Genomic DNA, 16,391 nt, shown 5'->3' with positions numbered 1-16,391 from the left:
GTTGATTTTATGAGTGCTCGTATTTTTTTACTAATAATGATCAGGGGTGACTTCCCTTTTATGGATTTTGTTCTATCGTGTAATAGCTTTCTCCTCTTATTGTAAAGTTTGTTAATGGCTGGGGTCCACAGGTACAGTGTATGGCAGTGGTCTATGTTAAAAATTCGACTTTTGAAATAATCGAATTTCATATGATCAAACTCATGTGACTGACTACTTAAAAAGTCACATGTATCCCTATTCGCTTAAAAAGTGAATTGCCCTGAGATTGCAGTACAGTGAGAATCAATACACATGCCCTTTCCTCCACTGTAGTGCAAGCTCAGAATTGGTATATATAATTATCAGGGGGTGTATGGGATGCAGGGGGGCTTGACCCCTCCCAAAATGCGTTTTTTTTTTTTTGAGTTTTTACATGTTTTTCTTTTTAAATAGTAAATCATATGAGTTTGATCAAATTAAATTTGACTGTTTAAAAAGTTAATCATATAACATAGATCCATCTGGCAGCAATACATAACTACAAGAAAATAGGCAATGGTCTTTAAAAATGTTACCATATAATGCAGTGTTTCACCTAGCACATTTCCAGAACTCTTACATCTGAATTTCCAATTGCTACCAGATTCATGTATCTTCAGGGTCAGTGTCTGCAATTTGGAGGCCTCCAGCAAACTTCAGCTTTGGGGCCCCCCCGACAAGACTATTCCTACATCACACTAATCTTCTTCTTCTTCTTGTTTCGGCTGCTCCCGTCAGGAGTTGCCACAGCGGATCATCTGTTTTCATTTCTTCCTTTCCTCTGCATCTTGCTCTGTCACACCAACCACCTGCATGTCCTCTCTCACCACATCCATAAACCTTATCTTAGGCCTTCCTCTTTTCCTGTTACCTGGCAGCTTCATCCTTAGCATATTTTTCCCAATATACTCTGCATCCCTCCTCGCACATGACCAAACCAACCTAATCTTGCCTCTCTGGCTTGGTCTCCAAACCTTCTAACCGGGGCTGACCCTCTAATATACCTATTCCTAATCCTGTCCATCCTCGTCACACCCACTGCAAATCTTAACATCTTCAACTCTGCCACGTCAAGCTCTGACTCCTGCCTTTTTGTCAATGCCACTGTCTCCAACCCATATAACATAGCTGGTCTCACTACCCTCTTGTAGACCTTTCCTTTCACTCTTACTGGTACTCGTCTGTCACAAATCACTCCTGACACTCTTCTCCACCCACTCCATCCTGCCTGTACTCTCTTCTTCACCTCTCTTCCACACTCCCCATTACTCTGAACTGTTGATCACAAGTATTTAAACTCATCCACCTTCGCCACCTGTACTCCCTGCATCCTCACCATTCCTCTATCCTCCCTCTCATTCACACACATATATTCTGTCTTAGTCCTGCTGACCTTCATTCCTCTTCTCTCTAGAGCATATCTCCACCTATCCAGCGTCTCCTCCACCTGCTCCCTACTCTCACTACAGATCACAATGTCATCTGCAAACATCATAGTCCACAGGGACTCCTGTCTGATCTCGTCTGTCAACCTGTCCATCACTATTACAAATAAGAAAGGGCTCAGAGCTGAACCTTGATGTAATCCCACCTCCACCTTAAACGCATCCGTCACTCCCACTGCAGACCTCACCGCTGTCACACTACCCTCATACATATCCTGTAATATACAACTGGAAATTACTTTTGCATGATGCATTCATGTCTTTTAATATATATATATATATATATATATATATATATATATATATATATATATATATATATATAAAAAGAGAGAAAATAAACTGTAGTATAAACAACGGAGCAGACACTGGCACTTGGGACCATAAAAAATGTTTAATCCAGGTTTAAAAACAAGGTAAGCGCTTTCACCAAATGATTCTTCAGACCATATGAAAAAACCTGCCCCATTCTCACAGTTTACATTCATTCTAACAACCAATCAGACATCACAGCTAATTAGTATTAAAAGGAAACATGCTCCAAAACAGGAATAAAATACAAAATATAAAACAAACACAGGTTTGGAATATACACACTGCATAGAAGGATATTCACATAAAAAGGGGGAAAAAGAAAAAAATACATACAATCACAGCCTTCTATAATGCATTGACAGCAATATTAAACCTTCAGGTATCTAGCTTTTAATATAGGTTTTAGGGAGGCTTTCTTATTGAGGCTCTTACCCCTATCAGCCCTAAGTCTAATAATCTATCTAACCCCATTACTTTCAGTGCAGTTCCTAGTGTCCCCTTCAAGTATACTTGGTATAATAACATCTATGGCCATGAACTTAAAAACATGTTCAACGTCTTTCAACATAACATTATATTATATAGCAATACCCAGATTTGCTCTGAGCTACTGCACAATGGTATCTCCTATACCAAGCCAACAGATATTGCCAATATACTGACCGACAGATTCAGTGCCAAATTTATCCCTCCCCCCAAAGGACCAATCACAATAGCAGTAGATTGCCAGGCACCCAGTATTACTGTATAAGAATACAGCTTATATGGGACCTGACAATATCCCTGACTGTGTTCTACCACAGCTCTGGTGACTGACTCAAAGAAGTCAGCCAAGTTGAGCAGGCATGTTCTACCCTTCACAAAATCAAACTGTGTGGGAATCCAGAGTTTGGAGATTCCTATATCCTTGTTTATTAGATCCATGATGATGTGTTCCATAGCTTTGCATATCAGACTCGTCAGGCTAATGGGGCGATAGTTTCCAGGGTCTGTAGTCGCTCCTTATTTTTGGAGAGGGATGACTGCAGCAGTACACCATTCGGTAGGGACAAAGCCTGAGGTGAGGCTGTGATTGAAGAGGGCACACAGGTGAGGTGCCAGTTCACTCTGTAGTTCATGTAGAACACAGTCAGGGATATTGTCAGGTCCCATGGAAGCTGTATATAAAGAAAAGGATTCGGTACACCAACTCCTGCCTGCTACAGTTGGCCTAAGGGGTGGCCTCAACCTGTCCTTTTGTATTTTAGGCAGTTCCTGATTAACAGGAATAAGAGGATGTTCCAGTCTTAAGAAGTTAAACACCTCTCTAGATATTGTCTCTTCAGTATATCCTCCAACATATCAGATATTCTAGATTTTAAAACAGTAACCTGTGCTGTATCTTTTACAGAATAAAAACTATTGTCACTTAATATTTCTTTCATAGAAGCATAATAATCACACTTGTTCATAATGACAGTTGTACCACCTTTATCTGCTGGCCTGATTACTATACTATCATCTTTTTGTAACTGTGTCAAGGCCAGTCTCTGACCCCTAGTAAGATTATATTTCTTACTCTTTGAATAAGTATTATTATTTCTACTGTCATACATTTCATATAAATCATTTTCCATGCATTTATTGAATACATCAACTAAAGGATGTGAGACAGGAATATATAAACTAGGTTTCCTAAAACTGGCATTACAAACATTCACGTTATTGCCAAATTCACATTTCAGTATCACATTCCTACTAAAGAGCTTCAGATCAAGCAGGGTATCAGTCAAGTCACTTTTCGCAGTAGGGATAAATGTAAGCCCGTACTCCAAAACAGAATTTTCATCCATTGTCAAAACACGGTCAGATATAGTCCAGATCAACCTGTCCCTAGTTGACTCCACATTTTCTTGAGTGTCTGACTGGAGTTCCTCTCCATTGAAAGCTTCCATTTGTGTCAACCCCAACTCTGAGATGGAGTCCCTTCTCCCCCAAAATTCCCACTGATTGATTAAGGGAAAACCAGAAAGGAGTTACTGGTGGAAGCTGTAGTATCACCACTGGATGCATAGGTGGTGGCATACTGCATTTTTCTTCTAACATCTTTCCCCAAGGATAAAGTATGTACAGCCTTATTTACCCCTGGCCCAGTATTACCAGATACTGTGGGTGGGGAAACATGCCCATTAACCGTTGGACTTATTGTTTCACTGGTAGTGTGGAATGCAGTCTCACATGAATTATTATTAGGTAACAACTCTACACTAGAGTTAGAACTAGTAGAATTAACCTCAGCATTCACAGAAGGCCCAGGACATTCACTAGAATGTAAGCCCATGTCATTCCTGGGCCATGTAAAAACATATCTCTTCTTAAAATCCACAGTATCTTTGTCAATTTTATGCTTTTTCTGCTGTAATAATTTCCTTTCATATAGAACGACCTCATCCAGGAGTCTTTCAATCGCCTTATCTAGAACATTCTGCAGATAGTTCTTATACAACTGCTCTTGCTGTTCTCTAACAGTCTCTCTCAGTTTAGCCTCCTCCTATCTAGAGAGATGTTTAACTTCTTAAGACTGGAACATCCTCTTATTCCTGTTATACAGGGACTGCCTAAAATATATAAGGATGGGTTGAGACCACCACTTAGGCCAACTGTAGCAGGCAGGGGTTGGTGTACCGAATTCTTTTCTTTATATATTGAAAACTTCTTATGTCCAATTTTGGATAAGAATGAGTTTGTATTAAGAGATTCAAATCAGTTCCTCATGGATTTATATAGTTTTACAAACACCCTACCTGTGAATAGTGAGTATTACTTTGTCACTCTGGATGTGCAGTCCTTGTTTACTATTATACCAAATGTTGAGGGTGCTGAGTCAATACATAGATATCTCATAAGACATAGTGAATATGATAGCTCTGTTGTAGATTTATTATGTTTATTTTTGGAAACAGTGATTGAGAATAATGCCTTTATGTTTGATGGAGTCATTTGTCTGCAAAAAGATGCCATAGCTATGGGCACGTCATGTGCCAGTAGCTACGCCAATATGTTTATGGCACTATGGGAGGAGGATTTTATGTTTAGTACTGACCCATGCATTAGATATGTTTCATTTTATCGTTGTTTTGTGGATGATTTGTTCCTCATTTGGACAGGCAGTGAGGAACAGTTAACCGCTTTCCACCAACAGTTAAATGAAGCCACTAGTTATCTTAAGTACACTATGACTTATTCTTTATCCTTAATTGCATATTTAGATGTCTATGTACAGAGATTAGACAATGGTATGGTCAACGCAGGTGTCCATAGAAAATCTTGCTATAGGAACACCTTGCTTCACAGGTGCAGTATGCACCCACAGTATGTGCTTAAGAATGTGATCAAGGGACAAGGAATGAGAGCATCAAGACTAAATATATCAGATAATGACTTTGAAGAAGAATTGACTAGCCTAAGGGCTAGATTATCTGATAGGGGGTATAGTACCCCAGAGGTCGACAACATTTTAGATGAGATCCCTGAACTTAGGAAGAGCTCAGCTAGCCCTTACTTTTCTAACTCAGAAACTGTTAATGGCAATATGATACCTGTTAAGAATGAAATGGAAGTAAAAGTGCCATTATATTACACTAATGATGCTAGTTCTATTATAGAAGTGGTTAGAAGAAACTGGGATATATTAACAGTTGATCCTGACCTAAAACTCCCCCCATTTTCTTTTTAAGAATAAATGGAACTTGAAGAGAATGTTGTGTTATCCCAAGGACACACCCATTGGTATCCTCCATGAGCATCATAGTACTACTTTTTGTGGTAGATGTAATTATTGTGGGAACTTTGACAACAGTGGCCAGTTCATTCACCCAGATACAGGTCAAAAATTCGTCTTCAGAGTCTCTGCTGACTGCCTCACTGAGCACATTGTATATTTAGCGTACTATGTGACATGTTTTTCATACTATGTGGATAAAACGGATAGGATGTTCAAGGACAGGATTAGGGAACATCTGTATACCATTAGAATACGTTTAAACAATAATGCACTATCTAAACATGTTATGTTGAAAGGAGCTGAACATGTTTTTAAGTTCATGGCCATAGATGTTATTATACCAAGTATATGTGAAGGAGACACTAGGAACTGCACTGAAAGTAAAAGGGTTAGATAGATTATTAGACTTAGGGCTGATAGGGGGAAGGGCCTCAATGAGGAAGCCTCCCTAAAATCTCAATTAAAAGCTAGATACCTGAAGGTTTAATATTGCTGTCAATGCATTATAGAAGGCTTTGATTGTATGTATTTTTTTTTCTTTTTCCCCCTTTTTATGTGAATATCCTTCTGTGCAATGTGTATATTCCAAACCTATGTTTGTTTTATATTTTGTATTTTATTACTGTTTTGGAGCATGTTTCCTTTTAATACTAATTAACTGTGATGTCTGATTGGTTGTTAGAATGTATTTAAACTGTGAGAATGGGGCAGGTTTTTTCATATGGTCTGAAGAAGCATTTGGTGAAAGTGCTTACCTTGTTTTTAAAACTGGATTAAACATTTTTTATGGTCCCAAGTGCCAGTGTTTGCTCCGTTGTTTATACTACAGTTTTTATTTTATTTTTTGTGCTTTACAATGGGACATTTGCTCCTTGGAGTATTCATCTGCTGTGTGATACATATGAGAGACATTGCTGGGTTATCTGGAACCTTGGCAGCCTACAGTCTCACACTCCCATTTTTTTTGTTTGTTTTGTTAAACACCTTTATTGAATTATCACTTGTGAAATAGGCGCATTTATATTTATATAAAGGTAATCAGACTGCATTAGTAAGTTAAAATTAACAAACATTATGCTTCACATATATTGCTATATATATCATATATACCTAAGCAACATTACATAAATTATTCAATTCCTGCCCCCTTTTTTAAACAAGAAACAGCTTTATTAAACCATCATTTACAGCATAAACAATCTTACATTTATATAAATGAAAACAAACCACATTGACACAATCCTAGTTACAAGCATTTTACAACACAAACCATACTGACACACTCCCAGTTGCAAACATTACATCACTTATAATCTACCCAATCATTTTCAGTCAAACAATACATAGCTCATTTAAGTCCTGCCATCTTTTAAACCTCATTCCTCCTTGTATTTATTGTTCCACATTCCCAGTTTTTCCTATGTAGTTTGCTCCTACCTTTTTCTAAAGATCTGAATTCCAGTTAATCCAAAATTGAGTAAAAAAAAGGTCTTCCTGAGGTTGAGGATCAAAAATGAACCAAAAAAAAAACCCAAAACAAAACAAACAAACAAAAGCAAACTGATGGTCGCTGAAGTGTAGGAAAGAGTTTCTTCTAGTCAACTCCCTGCTCCAGTTGCTAACACATAAAGCTACTAAATACATTCATTTAAGAAGTCATATTGTGATCCATGGATTCTTAAATTAATGCTGAGACAGCAATCAACATTTTACATCGTCCTGTTGTAAAAAAAATAGTATGCATACTGTTAGCAACCTAGTGCTCACAATTCTTATTCTGAAGTACATGAAGGGGAGATTGCTGACTTCAGTTGTAACATTTTGGATTGCCCTTTATGGTGACAGGGAAGTAAGAGGCACTGTCTTTAAAATGATTCCAGAAAGTAATATTTGCCATTGTACTACTGAATTAGAAAAAAATGCAAACACATTATTAGCAAGAAAGAAAATTATAACAATTTTCTCTTCAACTGCAAGACTCCTCATTGATATTAATGAGAAATTAATTGGAAGTGTATTGTACTACTGACATATTTTATGCTAAACTAGCTTATTTGAACAATTGTAACAAAACAACAATGTGGTGGATCTGTATCTGCTTAAAGCATTTGACGTAGAAATGGCTAATTATGGTACCTCAATTTCTTGGTAGGAGCTGTTGATCATAGCAATGAGCATATTGAGGAGAACAACGACCATTGTTACGTTATATACTCCATACAGAACGTAACCAATATTCTCGATGAATTTGTGGTCGTACTTGAGGACAACTGAGGTTACTTCCGATAGACCAAATATGGACCAGAACAAGGTCTTGAAACTTTCTTCCACTCTAGAATGAAGAAAAAGAAATCTGAAAGTGAGGCAGCGAGTCATTAGGTGCAAAGTTTTACTATATGCTACAAATATGTAAGAAAGGTATTACAAATGTTGATGCTGGCACTCTATCGCATATCTTTTTGATATATATATATATATATATATATATATATATATATATATATATATATATATATACATATACATATATATATATATATACATATATATGTCTATGACAATACATCTACTCCATCAATCATTGCAGCTCAAGTGGTTGCACACACTCCACTGAGCATTCAAATAATCGCAAGCTACCACACATGCCCAACACATTGCAGACTCAGTTGAACAGACAATGCTGCACATCTTCAAGGAGGTCATTATATGAAGAGCTGCAGAGTTAATCATACATGTATCAGGCAGTGGAAAGAGCTTACACACAAAGCAAAGGGCTGCCTATGAAAAGAGACAATTGGATAAACAGTGTCAACCTAACACACAGCAGGAGAAGTGATACAGAGGCATGCAAGGCCAACATGTGGATGCCACATAAAGTAGAAAAACGATGGGAGAGTATAGGTTGGACACTGGCATGGCTGACAAAAAGGGCAACAACTCCATGCATGGTATGGGCTGGTAGTTCTCTGGAGGCCCAGAGACTGGAGCCTGCTGGTCATGTGATTCCACCAGCTGTGTCAGAAGGCACTCAGTATTCCTGATGAGAATACCCAGCTGCTGATGCACATTAGCAATAACCAGCCTCTGCAACTCTTGCTGAAAGACCCCCTTATTCACCTTCAGGAGATGAGCCTTTACCTCCCCCTTTCTGAGAAGCAGTCACAGAGGACAGACATAACTCCTTCAGGTCACCACTGGCAGAGGAACCTTCACCCCAACCTCTGTGGAGATGCCGACCTGACAGCCACTTGCAACACAGAGCCAGATGCAGCAGCTGGTGGAGACTGAGGTTGTGTGGCTCACTTCTCTTACTCTTTCTCCATACCTGGACCAACAGAAATTTGACAGACTGGGAATAAATTACACACACTCACACACACACACACACACACACACACACACACACACACACACACACACACACACATATATATATACATCCATACATACACACACACACACACACACACACACACACACACACACACACACACACACACACACACACACTATGATAAAAGCAGCAATGCAAATGAGAGTTGGATTGCAACACAGCACACATGTATCCTGCTGCCTGGGGAGGTGGTTCTGCTTTCTGTGGCAGCCAGCAGCCATATATAGTTAATGATTCGCCATTGCTGGAAAGCAAAGTATCTAATGTCATGTATACATCTACAACCATCAAGATAGTAGAAGACAATGGCTCTGAATAAAAAAAAAACATTTCTTAGAGTGCATTTCCAGCTCCCACCCTGGAATGCCTGCCTCCTACTGGTGAAGAAGATCTCCATGTCATTGCATCAGGTTGCCGCATCAGTGTCTACATTTGTCATCAGAATGGGTGATGCAAATGGCATCACTCAGCATTTATTGCCAGACCATGCCAGGCATCTTGTTTCTTCAAAGTGCCATTATAATATCCTATCAGACATTCCCTAAAGTTCCTGTTCAGGAAGAACAGGAAAATCCTTTTCTCCAAGGCATACCATGCTGACGCTGTGCATTTCTCAGTTCCTGAAGCTGCCTTGGCCACTCAGTCAGGTCCACTCAAGGTGCACAGTGGTAACCTCATGTGCACAGCATAATGCAACAGCCCCATTTTGGGCAGTACCATTTACAGCCATACAACGTAAAAATAGACAAACTAAATCCTTTGTAGATGTGGGGCATCACAGAGTTAAGAAAGGAGTAATACATGGCAAAACACCTCGGCAAAGACAAGCTCTGTGGTGGATTCAGGGTGAGTGAGGCAGGTGTTTTGCTGTATATGTATGTTAGAACCATGCCACTGGCTGGGGTATTACAAACTGAGCATAGCAGATTGTGGGGAGGATATGACACAAGGGGGTGTGAGGTTCCAGGAACATATATTGAGGTATGGGTGCAATGCATAAATGGGGGGGGGGTTGTACATAGCACTAAATGCAGATGATAATCAGGTTCATAAAGGGTGGAGGTCATTGGTATACTAATGTGTAGTCCACAGTACATCATACACACCCCTGACTAACATGATTTGCCTGCATGTGTGCCTGTACTCACATGACCATTTCAGGAAGACAGTGCTTTGTAAAATAAACTAGCTAGGAGAATGAAGTGGTACTGAACATCTTCCTCATGCATGGCATGTGTCACCTGGGCAAGAGTATTACAACTAAGCAGTTTCGGGTCTGTATTAGTTTGCCGAAACTCATCTTCAGCAAACATTGTTTCATCGACATGCATTCAGTGAGAATCACTTCCATGATTTGCTGAATTTTCCAAGAACAATGAAGTAGTTGGCCAGCTACACAACCTTGCCCTTTTCCCCCACTGTAGTACGATCTTGGAGTTGGTATATATAGTTAGGGGGGATGTGGGGGGCAAAGCCCCCCCCCCCCACTTGGGTGGGTTTGATTACTTTTGGATTCCATTGTGCTGCAGAGCAATTGTGTCATTGCCCTTGGAATATTCAACAAATCTTGGAAGTGATTTTCACTGAATAAATGCAGATGTAAAAGTGTTTGCTGTAGATGAATTTCAGTGAATTAATATAGACCCGCAGTATCAGCCAATGTGTAGGTAGCTATTCTGTTGCCCAGTGATATCTCCTCATCGGGTGCTTCCCTCAGTTTTAAGCTCCTCTCCTTGAAGTTGAAGCAGAAAAACTTTTCCTTTTAAATTGTAATAAAATGCTTTCTACCTGTCTGTGACCACCCTTAGTTTTGGGCATTATTTAGGTACTGGGTAACAGCATTTATCAGACCTAGCACTTGTGATGCCTTGCTGGGGTGCCTGCACATGGTCCTCTAGTTCTACCCTTTCCTGCCATAGACCACATCAAGCTTAACACTGCAAGCCAACACAATGGACACTGCTGATGGTCATATCATGGCATCATGACCCCACCACTGGAGGATATGCTCCCCTGACTCTGCAGAACCTCCTAGAGTATGTGGCTGCTATATGTTCACCTCCCCTGACTCTACCTCATCCCATAGTGTTGCAGTTATCTGTCAATGTGTCCACTCATCTGTGCAAGTGACAATGACTGCTCCCTGCTTATTTCCAACATATGTGGGCATGGGTATGGCTGATGCAGGGGGTGCCCAGTCCATTCACTGCCCTGCATAGCCTGGGTGTGATAACACTAGCAAGATTTTGATCTGTGTTGTCTAAGTCATAGTCCACAGTTGTGGAACTGTAACCACGTCTTTGTCAGTGTGGCAGTGTGCTGCACCTGCCCTGTGCATGTTTCTCCCCTGACTCTCCACCTGCCCTACTGCTGCTCCTATTTTGGTATGAAAGGCCCTGTAATGATGTTCACCTGCTGCTGCATCTCTTTGTACTATACCATGGTGTGCAGCATGGCATATACAACAAACATCTTTCTTAATAAGAAGTTACTAGAAAAAGAAACCGTGGCCATTTTAGACCACTACTAAGTAGTTACTAGCTGTCTTAATGCCAGTTTGAGTCAATGGTCACATAAAGATTATTCCCAGGCATTTATTTCTGACTTTAACAGTGATTATCGTGAAATTATTTATATTCTCAAGAGAAATTTGGATATTTATTTGTGTTTTGATAATATGTGTGAAGTTTTGGGGGAAGCTCCTGTGGAGGTCTACAAGAAAGCTAAGTCTTTCAAGCAGTTTTTTGACCATGCTGTGAGTGAACAGGTGTATAAAACTAACAAAAAAGTGTTTTGTTGCACTGCAAAAAATTGGGAATGTTTAAATGTGGATTTTGCCCACAGTGTAACTTTATTTTGGAGAGTGATTCTGTTATTAATGGGAGTAAAATAATTTCTAAGTATCATGTTAATTGTAATTCATTGGGGGTTATTTATGCTGCCTTGTGTCAACACTGCAAATGTTTCTATGTAGGAAAAACAAAGAGATGCTTGAGGGACAGAATATATGAACATAATTTAGTCATAAAAAACTAAAATTTAAATAATGCTTTGTATAAACATATTATACAATATTCTACTCATATTTTTTTTTTTATTTTTGGATATGGTATCAAAAAATGCTAGAGTTGGCCCATGGGAAGATATTATTGAATGCCATGAATTAAGATGGCAAATCAAGCTTAATGCTTTAAACATCCAGGTTTAAATGACAGTTTGCCTATTGCTAGTGTTTTAAAATTGTGGTGTTACCTGGTCTAAGAACATTTTATATGTTTGTATCACTTTAAATATGGTTTTAACATTAGGTTTAGCCATGTGTATAGAGTGGTGGGGGAAAGCATTTTTGCTAACGTGATTTTTTTTTCAAGAGGGTTATTTACACCAAATGTGATTTACTGTTGGCTTAAATTCTGATGAAGTCTGTTATACACCAGTCAAAAGTGCTAAATCTTTTGTGTGAGTAATAAAGAATTCAGTTTTCCTTCATTTGGCTGGCTGCATCTTCGGTTTCATCTGTTTGTTGCTTGATTCCTGGTGGATTTGTGATGCATTGCAGGCAGTGTCAGAGCAAGAACTTCAGCAAAGGGTATGGGAATGGAATGCAAAACTGAAGATATATGGGATGAAACTGAGTACAGATAAGATGGTTGTAATGGCAGGAAATGGGGGAAATCAAAAGATGCTGAGAACTGAGATAGAAGGGAAAATAGTGGAATATTTTACCAGCTTCAAGTGTCTGGGAGGGGTGGTTAACAAGAAGGGAAGTCTGAATGAGGAGGTCAAAGCTCGAATCAGGGGGGCTGCAGCCAGCTGCTACAGACTGTCAGGTGTAGTGTATGACAGAAGAATATCAAAGAAGCTGAAACGTGAGGTGTACAAAACAGTGGTGTGACCAGTATTATTGTATGAGACAGAAACCTGTGCAGTAAAGGCAGAGCAGTTAAAGAAGATAGAGGTGCTGTAGATGAACTGCCTGAGATGTGTGGTAGGATGCACACTGTGGGACGGATGAAGACATGAGGACATAACAGCAGAAGCCAAAGTGTCTCCAATTGCAGAAAAGGTCAAAGAGAGCAAATTGCGGTGGTTTGGGTACATGTAAAGAAAAGCAGAAAACAATCTGGTGATTTGAGACAGACAGGAAGAAGACAAAAGGAAACAAGGACAGCAGCAAAGAGATGGAGAAACTGTATGAGAGAGGATCTGAGACAGTCAGGCATGAGTGTTCAATAAGACAGGATAGTAGCATTGAACAGACAGAGAGATGGCGGCAGCTGTCTTGACAACCCAATACGATGTAGAAAATGAGAAAAAAGGTGGTTGATGATGATGATAATGATTCCAGGCCTTTGTGTTAGGAATCCTGGAGCAGAATTTATTTAACTGTCTGTTCTGAAAGGTGCTCCCTGATTGGATCAATTCCTGAAAGACTCCTGGGTGTACCATCTGTTTTTGGGGGTTGTTGTGGTCCTGCTCATCTTGTGTGCTACAACATTCTGCTTTGATGAGATGTAAGTAGCTAAGGTGGAAAATTTGTGCTGACTTTCTATTTCTCAGGCTTCCATACCTAATCTGCAAAAGGGATAGGATCTGGTTCCCACTGTTTGTTTTTGTGCCACATCACTGTGGTGCTGGCAGTGATTAGTAGCAGAAGGCCTGGTATCCAAAGATGGTTTGGAGACTGAAAGCATTTATTAGCAACACCATTTTTTTGACATTTATGTGTTTCAGTTTTCCTACTTGTTTCACAGACTCTATACTTTTACCCCATTGGAAACAGCTCCCCAAATAACTGAGTAGGGGCTAGAAGGGATAATTGAGGCCTGGGTTGAGAGATAACTGATTCATCCACCAGAATATTTCCTTTTTTGACAAACCCCATCATTGGGATCTGAAATGATATAGGGGTGCTGATGTTGTGTCCAAAACTGATTTGATGAAGCATTACATTTTTCTTATGAGATGTCTGGCTAAAGGAATCATAAGAATTGTAGACGTCATGAACCCTAGAATCCTGAGGTATTTCCTGACAGCTGTCAGAGTCTGGTTGGAAAATGTCAGAAACTGTTCCTTGTAGAATTCCACTTAGTCCTAAGGAAGAAAAGCCATCATCAGATATGTATCTAGGAGATAACCTGGAAATACTATCCTATGAGATGGAATGATAGAGGATTTCTCTAGGCTCACTTGAAATCCCAGACTGAGAAAAAGATTATTTGCCCAAGAAAGAGATTCTTGACAGCTCCAAAAATAGTCTTCAAAATTATGAAATTGTCTAAATATGGAAATATGTAAATGTCCTGTAACCTACAATGAGCTATTATAGGTTTGATGCACTTTGTAAGAAATTTTGATGCTACTGACAACCCAAAATATAAAGCAGAAAACTGGAAATGTAAACCAGACACAGAAAATCTTAAAAAGCACCTGAAATCTGTGAGAATTGGAATACGATGAAAAGCAATTTTAAAGTGAAAGCTTAAGAAAAGAAAGGTTCAGTACAAGTTTCCATGTTCTTCTTTCTTTGGTAGAAAAATTATTCTTGAGTAAAATCTTTATTTGATCTGGAGGAAATAGTTCTTTCACCCCTTGAGATAACATTTGATCTAGAACAGGAGGAAACCAGGGGTTGATTAGATGGATGAAGAGGGATTCTTTGGAAAGGAGGAAGGGAATCCCACTGCCAGTTGCAGTGCTTTACAATGTTGTAGTGTCTTTCGGCTTTTCCTGGTTAGGGGTCACCACAGCGGAACTCCGGTCTGCTAATGATTGGCAGTAGATTTTTATGTGCCGAGTTGCCGGCCCTGATGCACAACCTTCAACGAAGGTACGCCCATTCACGCATGTCTCCACACAGAATACGCTCTAACTGAGAATCGAACAGGACAACGTCTTACTGTGAGGCGACAATGCTACCGCAGCACGTGCTGAGTTGCCGGCCCTGACGCACGACCTTCAATGAAGGTACGCCCATTCACGCATGCCTCCACACAGAAGACGCTCTAACTGAGAATCAAACAGGACAACGTCTTACTGTGAGGCAACAACACTACTGCAGCACCTGCAGTGCTTTGCAATGATTCTCAAATTTATGTGACTTAAGCTATCTGGTGCTACTTGGAAAACTGAAGTCCTAGACTTTGGAAGTCTTTACTGGGTTGCCATGGTAGGGAGAAGAAAACACAAAATGGAGAATATGATCAATCTGATTTTTAGATCATTCTTGTTTTGGGGAGGATTCATCTTTCTTTTTTTAACCTCCCTGACATTGTTTTCTGAAAGATTGCTTCCCTGTGTGCCACTATGATTGCCAACTATCTTTCATATGAAAGGATACTGAACTGGAAGGAAAGCTTCTATTAAATTTAGGTATAGGGATTGAAAAATCTGAGTCACCCCTTCAATTAAGTTCCCTTTCATCAAGTCTTTTGAGTACCTCAGCAGAAAAAGAGATGAACAATACCTCTTTATATAATGCAGCATTCAGGAGTTCAACTCTCACATTCTCTAGTAAATTCAAGGAAAACAATGAGGCAAATCTTCTTATCACTGGTCCAGTTGCAGTTGCTCTAAAACAGCATCAGTAGTGTCATAAGAAAATTTTAGAGAATATTTACTTACATGAGACACATAAGAAATGAAATAGTTCAGATATGTCTTAATCTCTGAATAAGGAAGGCTAATGATTACAGTTCTCATATTGTCAAAGGAAGCCAGCAGTACCTTGGACATATCAGCCTGACAATTCAGTATTCTGAAGGCAAAGGTGGAAGAAGTATAAACTTTCTTTCCAAACCTATCAATGGCTTTCCCATCCTTGTCAAATGGAATAGGATTAGCTGCCAAAGGGAGTTCGGCAGAAGATGGTTTTGTAAGAAAAAATTCTGTAGGGTCTGATCTAGGCTTGAAAAAAGAAATTTGTGGGTCTGGGGAATCTTATATAATTTAAAAGATTTTCTGGGGACAGGTGGCAAATTACTGGCTGCAAGGAAAATATCCTCTAAGTCTGGCAAAACAGGAGGAACTGCTGCAGGCTGAGAAAAATCCATCTATAGTAAACTGTAGCTTGGACTCTGGTATTTCGTTTTATTGCCATTGAAATAACTCCTACGTTTTGGCAATTTTGTCACAAAAAGACAACTTTTTAGGTGGGGAATCTGAATAAAAATATTTTTTTAACAAAGGGAAGACTCAGAATGCAAAGACTGAAAGACTTTAAGTGAACCTTTAGCAAAATCCAGCTCAACCTCCTTGTCAGCTATAGCTGAAGGGGACACACCTGAAGAAAATGTCGAATTTTATGCTTCCGTACTGAAAAAGAGTGCTTTGAAGAATGGTCATTTCCCAGGAAATCAAGAGCTTCAGAGTGTCTCAGGAAAAGAGCAACATCCACACCCTCTTCAGATGCCAATACAAATGGTCCTTTCTTGCCTGAAGAGGACAGCTGGAC

General features: G+C 39.5%; 1 protein-coding gene across 1 annotated transcript in view; it reads right to left on the bottom strand.

Annotated features, from left to right (window-relative positions):
* The window catches only part of TRPC3 (transient receptor potential cation channel subfamily C member 3), a 1,904,470-nt gene that overhangs the window by 472,839 nt on the left and 1,415,240 nt on the right, over positions 1 to 16,391 (bottom strand). The window contains exon 8 of the mRNA XM_044061528.1: positions 7,681 to 7,876. Within this exon, the coding sequence (XP_043917463.1) occupies positions 7,681 to 7,876 (196 nt within the window). The remainder of the gene's footprint in view (positions 1 to 7,680; positions 7,877 to 16,391) is intronic.

The sequence above is a fragment of the Protopterus annectens genome, chromosome 2.part0, assembly GCF_019279795.1.
Source record: "Protopterus annectens isolate FY-2018-M chromosome 2.part0, PAN1.0, whole genome shotgun sequence".
Lineage (NCBI taxonomy): Eukaryota > Metazoa > Chordata > Ceratodontiformes > Protopteridae > Protopterus > Protopterus annectens.
Note: the sequence above shows the minus strand (reverse complement) of the source record. Positions and strands in the feature narration are given on the sequence as shown.